Genomic DNA, 8,587 nt, shown 5'->3' with positions numbered 1-8,587 from the left:
TCACTGCCTGGCCAATGTCTCACCCAACCCTGTTCCATCTGGATGTGTGGTAACTGCAACTCTTCCATGACGTGCATTACTCGCGCCGCTGAGTCCACTGCCATCAGCACCTCTCCCATCAGGATCCACTCCCAACACTTGCACCCTCCCTTTGCTCAAGATGTCTGTGGAAGGTGATTGGCAGAGTCAGGAAATCCCCCTTTGACTTCCTAGCTGCTATTCTGAATCTTGGATAACGTTCTTGCCGGTTCCTGTCCCCACTGACTCTACAGCTATGCCTGAGATGAGTAAATGGCATGAAGGCTGGTAAAACCTGCTGAACATCAAACATGTTGTACTGGAAATGAAATTTGGCTTCTATTGCTCATCTATCTCATTTCTTGATTTTATTTTTTTTTTCTAGTCAGGTTGAGGCCTCCTCTGCATGGAAACCTCAAGGGGAAATCAAAGGTTAGTTTTCAGTCAGCAGAGCCTTTTTTTTTTTTTTTTCAGAAGGTCCCGTAGTTGTCCTCTCAAAATGAGGAAATAGCAAACCTGTAAGCTGGGAAGTAAATCCTGAGTCTCTTCCCAAGCTGTCTGGTTGTGATAGGATTGTTTATCATCCAGTTTTATTTTTCTGATAATTCGTTGACAGATGACTCTAACACAGATCATCAACAAAAACTTGTTAAAAAATAATCCAGCGTATTAAAAGATGGTTCATCTCTGTAGATGAAACAACCACCTCTACCTTCCGTTTTGAATAAATTCAGATGTTAACTGAAGTGGCCTGGCATATTTCCGGTTTACAGTAATTCTATTCCACTTACCTGAAATTCTCCTTTTAGTACAACTCTGATGAAACATTTGTCATCTCTCAACTGCCTGCAATGGTTACAAAGTGCTACAGGAGCAAGAGTTGTTACAGCAGTGGCAAGTAAAGTGATTTCTTTATAGGCAGTGATAAAATTTTCAAGAGCATCCTCCACTGGCACGAGCCTGTTTCCCTGGAAGAAACATGGAATTTCCACTGACTCAGACAGGAGCTGAATTAAGCTGACACAGGTGCTTTTGTACATCCCAGTGCTCCCCCAGCATATTCTGTATTGATACGTTGAAGTCATTCAGATTATTAGTTGGCTGGAAAGACAGAACTTATACAGATGGAAAAAAAAATTAATCCGGAACTTTAAAGATCAGTATTATTAGAGGAGAAAAGTGAGAGTATATGATAAGGGCAATTTTATTTTCACCAAAATGGTTTGTTTCTACTTTCCTCTGATGCCATATTTTGCCTAATGTTTTTCTGGAAGAAAAGGCTTGAAATCTCCTGTGAAAGTAAGGAGCACCCAGATGAAGCTAAAAATGCTCCTCATATTTCAAGCAGTTTTGGTACAGCTGTTTGGCAAGCGCTGTAAATGCTTACTGCATTTTATTTCAAGGCTCAGAAGTTTCTTTATAAGCTTATCTCCTTTCTTGCTCCAAAGCAGCAGCAAAACCCAACACTTCCCTATCCATATACAATGCGTTACTAACTGAATCCAGCCCGGAAACTCCGGTGGGACGTCTGTGTCTTCCAAACGTCCTAACCTCTTGTGCAGAGACAGAAAGTGGAAGCCACCCTCCCCTTCATTGTAGCAGCAGTTTAATGACCAGGAGCGGTATTTTACCCCTGCATGTATAGGCTGCGTTAAATTTATTTCTGTTTTACTACACTATGTGGGTACTTTGTAATCCTTCAACAAAGTAAGAAATGCCATAAATATGAAACGTCATCCCATAAAATCATAGTCTTTTAGAGTGGCAGGTGGAGACCATGTTCATGATCTGGTGTACTCTTCCAGTAGGAAAGTGGCAAGCAGAACTGATGCTTAATTAAAAGATGGGAGCAAGAAATTAAATAACTGCAAGTATCCTGTTCATCAAAAGACCGAGGACCTTCTGCCGACAGAAGAAAGCAACAGACCTATTCTCCAAATGATTTCAGAAGCCGACAAATAAGGAGAGGTTTACTAATCATTGTGGTCTAACCTCATTTAATGGGAAGAAGTGAGGGGATTTTGCTAATAGGTGAAAGTGGAACCCAAAAGTGACAGATATTTTCATAGTTCATGGATGGAGCTATACCTGCCAGTTTGTTCCGGAGGATGGGGATGCAGTTAGAAACTCTCAAACAACAGCTTGCTTTTGTTCCTAAGTGATATCTAAGACAGAGTGCACGCCAAAAGGCAAGAGAAATTAACATTCTTTTAAAGTAAGTTATCCTGTCTAATAAAAGGTAGAACTTTCCTGTTATTCAGAGCTGGAAGATGTCCTAATTTACAGTTCAGATAGAATTAACAGTTTCATTTCACATAATTCTTTTTCCTCGTAAGTAAATATCTGAATCACACACTGAAAAAAGCAGCTACAGACCACTTCTATAAACCCAGTTACAAGCCAGTGGTGCAGACAAACTGAAGAAAAAAGCCTTGCTTCCTCCTGGTTTTCTAACAGAATGAATTTTCCCTCAGTAAATCTTCAGCCCAGCACCTAAAGCATCTCATCATGGTATTACGCATGTTATTAAGGCACTGACTTTCTTTTGGGAGTCCCATGCGCAAAATTGTTGGGATGGTTACCCTAGGCTTTGCAGGGCAGAGACCTCTGGCGTCTCCCCTCTCCCTAAAATGCCCCCACACCATGTATGCCCACACTCAGCCCTTCCTCTTGCTCCAGACTTGAAAGCTATAGAAAACCTGAACCCTCACTCTGAGTTTGGTTGCTGGCACTGCTGTTATCTGGCAGCACTGCCACTCAAACAGTTGGAAGCCAAGTAAATATGTGTTTAACGGGAATTATGAAAATCAAAAAGTACCAGGTTCAACTTTTTGAAAAGCACTTTCTTCCCCCACATCAAAGTACTCATTGATTTCTTGCTCAAGTTCTGACCAAAGTGGAGCTAATTTGGCGAAAGGAGAGGAGAAAAAAGATCAAATCTAATCTTAGGAGCTGTGTCAAGCACTTCATGGTGCATCCAAAGCTGATCATGAGACAATTCCTGAATGTAAATACGATTTAGTGTGTCTGGCAAATGTTAGGAATCTGTCTGAGCATACTCTCCAGGTGAGAAATAGCTGTTCTTTTCCTCTGCTCCCTTTTGTGTGTCCTTGAACTTTGCATTCCTTGAAATCCCGAGTAACTATTCGCATTAATAAAGCATTAAGGTGCTCGTCCAGGAAGATTGGCTCTGCTGATTTCAACACTTAAAAAAGGGAAACCACTCTGTTGTTTTAACCACTGCAACGCTCACCCTCTTGGTTTATTTTGTTATCCCATTTACCTTCTGTTCAACATCAAATAAGATGCAATTAAGGTGAGCCTGCTACAAAGCAGCCCTCAAAATACATAGCTGGGTCCAGTGCAGGATGAAGGTATGTCCCGAAAATTCAGTTAAACGTATGTGGAGGGAACGCAGAGCCCATGCACCGGGGTGACTGCTGTAAAAATACAGCACCTCAGCTCAGGCAGGTGACCATGGCCTAGGCAGATGTTGCCACCAGCACCTTCAGGGAGGCGCTGGTGGCAACGCTGATTGAACCGACAAAGCACACTAGACCAATGATCTTATCTACTTGAATTAACGCAAGAAGAGGGGGGAAGGAACCAAACTCCTTACTAAGCTGCAAAACTATCATCATTTCCTCTCACTTAACTCCCCTTTGACTTTTGCCAGGTCACTGCCATGATGACAGCGAGAGGGATGTCATGGAAATAAGCATCTAATAACAACAGCAGGAGACAAAGCAAAGTCTTTACACAGGATTTATCTAATTAAATTTTGGGCAAATATTTATTTATCTAAAACCAAAATAAAAATCATTTTTGAAAGAAAAAATGTATTTAAATAAAAAACAAAATTGTGAAATGTTATGGCACAGAAGTTCAAGACAAGTATAAATCCAGTTGCCACAACTGTTGCCTATTAATGTTGCACATTTTTCTATAAAGACTTTATTAAAAGGTATTTACATGACAATAAGATGTGGAAATATATACAGCAATCCGGGCACAACTTTTTGGGGGGATTCTCATATGAAAAAATGCCTTAAATACAAAATCTTTAAAGAAAAAATCTTGAGGACTTCATCCCCAAGCATGAAGAATATTCCATCATCCCTTATGCCCAACGTATCAATTATGAGGCAGTTTTGAGGTTCTGGCCAAACCCTTGGGAGATTCAGCCAAGGTTGTGTAGTCTCGAGTGAAATCGCACAGCATGCAGTTGCAACAGTTCCATACTCAATAAACTGGTGTAGTTCATGAGTGATATTAGAAACGTTAATATTTTATCATAGTTCAGTCTAGTTTGGGTTATTCTATGCGATGCCCAAGAGTTCCTATGCACAAGAGTTCCTTAGCTGCTCGAGTTTGTGTTTCAACTGTTCTCTCCTCCGCCTCAACTGCTCTTTCTCTGCGATCAGTCTGTGTTCATCCGACTGGATGGAAAGAACGTATTCCGTGGCTTTTTTCAGGATGACGACCTTGGGTGCCTTTTCGTTGTTGGCCACCTCGGGTATCTGGTCACGCAAGGCAAAGAAACTCAGCTTCAGCTCATTTCTCCTCTGGCGCTCCAAGACGTTGTGCGTTCGCCTCTTGTCGTTCTCTTCCGAATCTGACGTGCGGGGACTCGAGCATTTTCGGTTATTGCTGATCTGTTTGAGAACTCTGCCACTGTCCAACTTTAGCCTTTTTGCAGCTGGGTAGTCAACCTTGGTGGAAGGAGGAGCGGCATAATTGTGCTGATGGATGTTGACGTGACACCGTTTGAGAACCAGCGGGCTGTGGTGGGGCTTACTGTGCTCTTCTGATGTGTCTGTGCTGGATTCTGTGCTGGATTCGGATTCATTCGCTTCAGCTAATGTAACGACATCAATTTCCTCATCTTCCTCTTGTTCTTCTTCTGTGAGGGGAAGAAAGTAATAATAATAAAAAAAGACTTATAAGCTGATGTGTGCAAATTGTCTCACGACCACTGTATTTAGGAGGGAAGGTTACTCTGAGCTGCACAGCCGTTGCTAAGCCCTTATTAAACCCATTTGATGCTTCCGGACTCCACTTTCCCCAGGAGCCTTTACTTTAAAGGTGCAATGCTTCAAGTGCAATAGGACACACAGTCCGCGCTCCAAATCCCGGCTCCCTGATTTCAAAAGTTGCAAAGCTCTTGCACAATTTCGGGGAGCGCATTGAAAGATAGCAGGGAAGTTTAACCTCGGTTGTCAGCAGTACAGCGCAATAAAGCTCCCAGACTCAAGCCGCCCTTAATTAAGGATTTAGAAGGCTTTGGCCACGCCTCAAAAGAAAGCTTACTTAACACACATGTGTATTCAGAGGCATTTTCTGAATATCTCTTGATCTGCTAATTTGTGGAAAATCCAAAGGCGGGGGGGCGGGAAGCGCTCCGAGTAGAAACTCACTTTCAAACCAAATTTACGAGGGAGCGGAACACGCTGTCAAACACCTAAGGAAGCATTTCTAAAACTTTCCCAGCCCCGTTCACTCCTCTGCAGTCACTTTCACTCGCACCGCCCGGGCTCCACATTCCCCCCGCGGCTCTCGGGCGGGAGTTATCGCCTTCCCGGCCCACGGGTGGCACCGGGATCCAGCTTCACCAGGACACCGGCCGCGCTGGAGACCTACTCTGACCCCGTTATGAAAGTTTCTCCCTCCCTCCCTCTTCTCTTCCCCCCCCCCTTTCCTGCCTCCACCCCGGAGGAAAACTGGGCTGGTTTTCCAGGAAATAAATTCGCTGGGAGCCTCTCCGTGCCTCGCTAACGTGGCATTTAAAAAAGCCCATGCGGGGAGGGGGTGCGGAGGGAGGGAGGCCGGGGAGGGGCGGGGGGGGCAGCGGAGCCCCCGGGGGAAACCCTGGGCGCCGCGCAGGTCTTACCCCCCCCTCCCCGAACACGCGTGGGGACCCCCACCCCCACTCACCCGAGTCGCTGCTGGTCGTGGGCGGCGTGTCGTCGCCCAGCAGGGACGCGGGGCTGGCGCCGGGGGGCCCGGCCCGCGGGGCCCGCTCGCTGAGCGGGTAGGGGAAGACCACCGAGGGGTCGATGCAGTCGGCGGCGGCGGCGCACACGTCGTGCAGGTAGAGGCCGGCCGAGGCGGCGGGGGAGGCGGCCAGGGCGGGCGGCGGCGGCGGCGGGCCGGCGGGCGGCGGGCCGGGGCGGGCGGTGGGGCCCCCCTCCCGGCGGGCCGCCTGGTAGGAGGCCAGCTTCTCGGAGACCACCTTCTCCAGCTTGGCGGCGGCGGAGAAGCCGCTCCACATGCAGTCCTGGATGATGATGGACTTGACGAAGGACTCGTCGTCCGGGTCGCAGATGAAGCTCTGGTTGACCATGTCCCCCCCGAGGAGCTCGGTCACCATCTCCAGCTGGTCGGCGGTGGAGGGGAAGTAGGAGGCGGCGGCCAGGCTGGAGCGGCGGCTGGGGGAGAGGGGCGGCGTGGGCAGCAATTCAAACTTCTTCCAGATGTCCTCGGACGGGGCGGGGGGCTGCAGCTCGCTGCCCCGCTGCTGCGCCGCCAGGTAGAAGTTTTCCTCCTCCTCCTCGAAGTAGAAGTAAGGCTGCACCGAGTCGTAGTCGTAATCATAGTTCTTGCTGGGGCAGCCGGCGCTGAGCGGCATCGCAGCGGCTGGTGCCTGCGGGGAGGGGGGAGAGGGGGGCGCCTGGGTGAGCCGCGCTCCGCCGCGCGTTCGGCGAGCCCGGGACCCCCGGGAGCCCCGGCGCGGCGCAGCGCTCCCGCCCGGCTCCCCACGCCGTGCCGGCGGGGAAACGCGCAGTCGTGTTTCGTAATTAAAAAAAATATATATAATAAAAAAAATGCACGCCCTCCCTCCCTTCACCCCCCTCCAAGCTCGGCAGGACAACCGGGCGGCGCGACCTCATCGACCGAGGGGTCGGCTGCCGGCTCCCAGAGCACCCTCCCCGCCGCCGGCGGCTCCCCCGAGGGGCTCCCGCAGCTCGGCCGCCCCGCGTCGCTCGGCTCGGCCGGGCTCGGCTCGGCCGGGCTCGGCTTGGCTCCGCGCCCGCCGCCTCTCCGCAGCCACCGCCGCGCTCGCACGGGTCACCGCTCCGGGCGGGAAGGGGCGGCGAGCGACCGGCAGCTTCCAGCCGTCAGGCAGCTGCTCCCCAGCCACCCACCTGGGCAACGCACGGGGACCGGCAGGGACCTCGGCAAACTTCGCCAAATCTTGTCATATATACATATATATACGCATATATATACGCATATAAGCAATATGTGCACTAACCATAACCTGCCCGCGGGAAAAGCAAATGCTCCCCCCCACCAAAAGAAAAAAAAAAAAGGAAAAAAAAAAAAGAAAAAAAAAAAAAAGGAAAATTAAATTCCGAGCGCAGGGAAAGGGCTGGGGAACGCCGGTGCCCCGGCAGAGGAGAGCGTCCCTCGGGAGGGACCGTCGGTGTCCGCGGCCGCGCGGCGCGGCCCCGCCGGCAGCCCGGGTGTCACCAGCCCATGTCAGTCCAAACGCCACAACCGCGGGGGATCGAGTGATGGGAAACGCAAAGCTCCGCAACTCACCGGCTTCTCCAACGCGCCAGCTGCGAAACGTAGCGAGGCAATTATTGCGGGCGGTGCGGGGAACAACAAAACACGGGGAAAAATATTATGTAGAATAATTAAAAAAAAAAAAATCTAGAAAGAACCGCCGCAGAGCACGGGGGGGAAAATCAAGACAAAACGCCGGGAGAATGTAGATCTCTTCCTCCCACCACGGTTCAAAAAAACCACACGGAGCAGCGAAGAGAAGCCCCCTTCCCGGCGTGCAGCAGATTGTAGCGTCCAAGGCTGAGCGGCGCGCTCTGTCCGGTACAATAGAACTTTAGTTGCTTTCCCCCTTTAAATCGCCAGCGAGGGGCGGGCAGAAGGTGCCGCCGGGGGGCGGGGGCAGCTCTGCGGGGCCTTGCGCGCTCCCCCGCCCGCCCCGGGAAGCGAGAAGGCTTTAGCGCTCCCGCCGCCGGGAGGGCGCGCCGCGAGGGGGCGGCCGCGCCTCTCGCGCCCTCCCGCACTGCTCCGCGCCCCTCCGCGCCCCTCCGCGCCGCCCGGCTGCGGGGAGAAGCTCCGGGAGGAGGCGATGCACCCGCGCTCCGCGGCCCTTTTTATGTATTTCACTTTTTTTTTTTTTCTTTTTACTACGAGCCGCGCAAGGAGAGGTCGGAAGTAAACATAGTAAAAAAAAAAATACTATCAGGGATTAAAAGGCAGCTCCCCGCCGTTCCCCTGCTCCCGCGGCTTTCCAGCGGGGCGCGATGCCCCCCGATGGCGGCGGCGGGGGAAGGGGCTTCACCCTCCCCTGCCCCCGCCCTGGAGGAGGCTGCGGCGCGCACCCAGGGCGGCCGCCCGCGGGGGCGGGGGTGGCCGGGGGGCGGCGGGGGCGGCGCTGGCTCCCGGCACAAAGGAGCGTGTGTGGCTCGGGCACCCCCCGCCCCGGCCGCCGCTTGATTATCCCGCCTCTGCCGGCGCCTGCGGAGGATTAAACCGGGAGAAGGAGGCTGCGGGGGGGCGGAGGCAGGGCCCTACGGGGGTCACCTTGCAGCCGCCCTCC

General features: G+C 51.3%; 1 protein-coding gene across 1 annotated transcript; it reads right to left on the bottom strand.

The window, feature by feature from the left end:
• Window positions 1-3,783: 3,783 nt before the first annotated feature.
• On the bottom strand, window positions 3,784-7,887 carry MYC (MYC proto-oncogene, bHLH transcription factor). The gene is made up of 3 exons (XM_075085805.1): window positions 7,564-7,887; window positions 5,953-6,661; window positions 3,784-4,921 (listed from the first exon to the last, which is right to left on the bottom strand). The coding sequence occupies exons 2-3, from the start codon at window positions 6,644-6,646 to the stop codon at window positions 4,359-4,361; spliced, it is 1,257 nt and encodes a 418-aa protein (XP_074941906.1). The 5' UTR covers window positions 6,647-6,661; window positions 7,564-7,887; the 3' UTR covers window positions 3,784-4,358.
• Between the last annotated feature and the right edge of the window lie 700 nt (window positions 7,888-8,587).

The sequence above is a fragment of the Phalacrocorax aristotelis genome, chromosome 2, assembly GCF_949628215.1.
Source record: "Phalacrocorax aristotelis chromosome 2, bGulAri2.1, whole genome shotgun sequence".
Taxonomy (NCBI): Eukaryota; Metazoa; Chordata; class Aves; order Suliformes; family Phalacrocoracidae; genus Phalacrocorax; species Phalacrocorax aristotelis.
The sequence above is the reverse complement of the archived record's forward strand: the minus strand, read 5'-3'. Positions and strand labels throughout refer to the sequence as shown.

What these genes read in the sequence shown, in the direction of transcription:
- MYC (XM_075085805.1), bottom strand. Translation starts at nt 6,646, where the DNA reads ATGCCGCTCAGCGCCGGCTGCCCCAGCAAGAACTATGATTACGACTAC. An exon ending in CACGACCAGCAGCGACTCGG is followed by an intron (nt 4,922 to 5,952) that starts GTGAGTGGGGGT and finishes TTCCCCTCACAG; the next exon opens with AAGAAGAACAAGAGGAAGAT.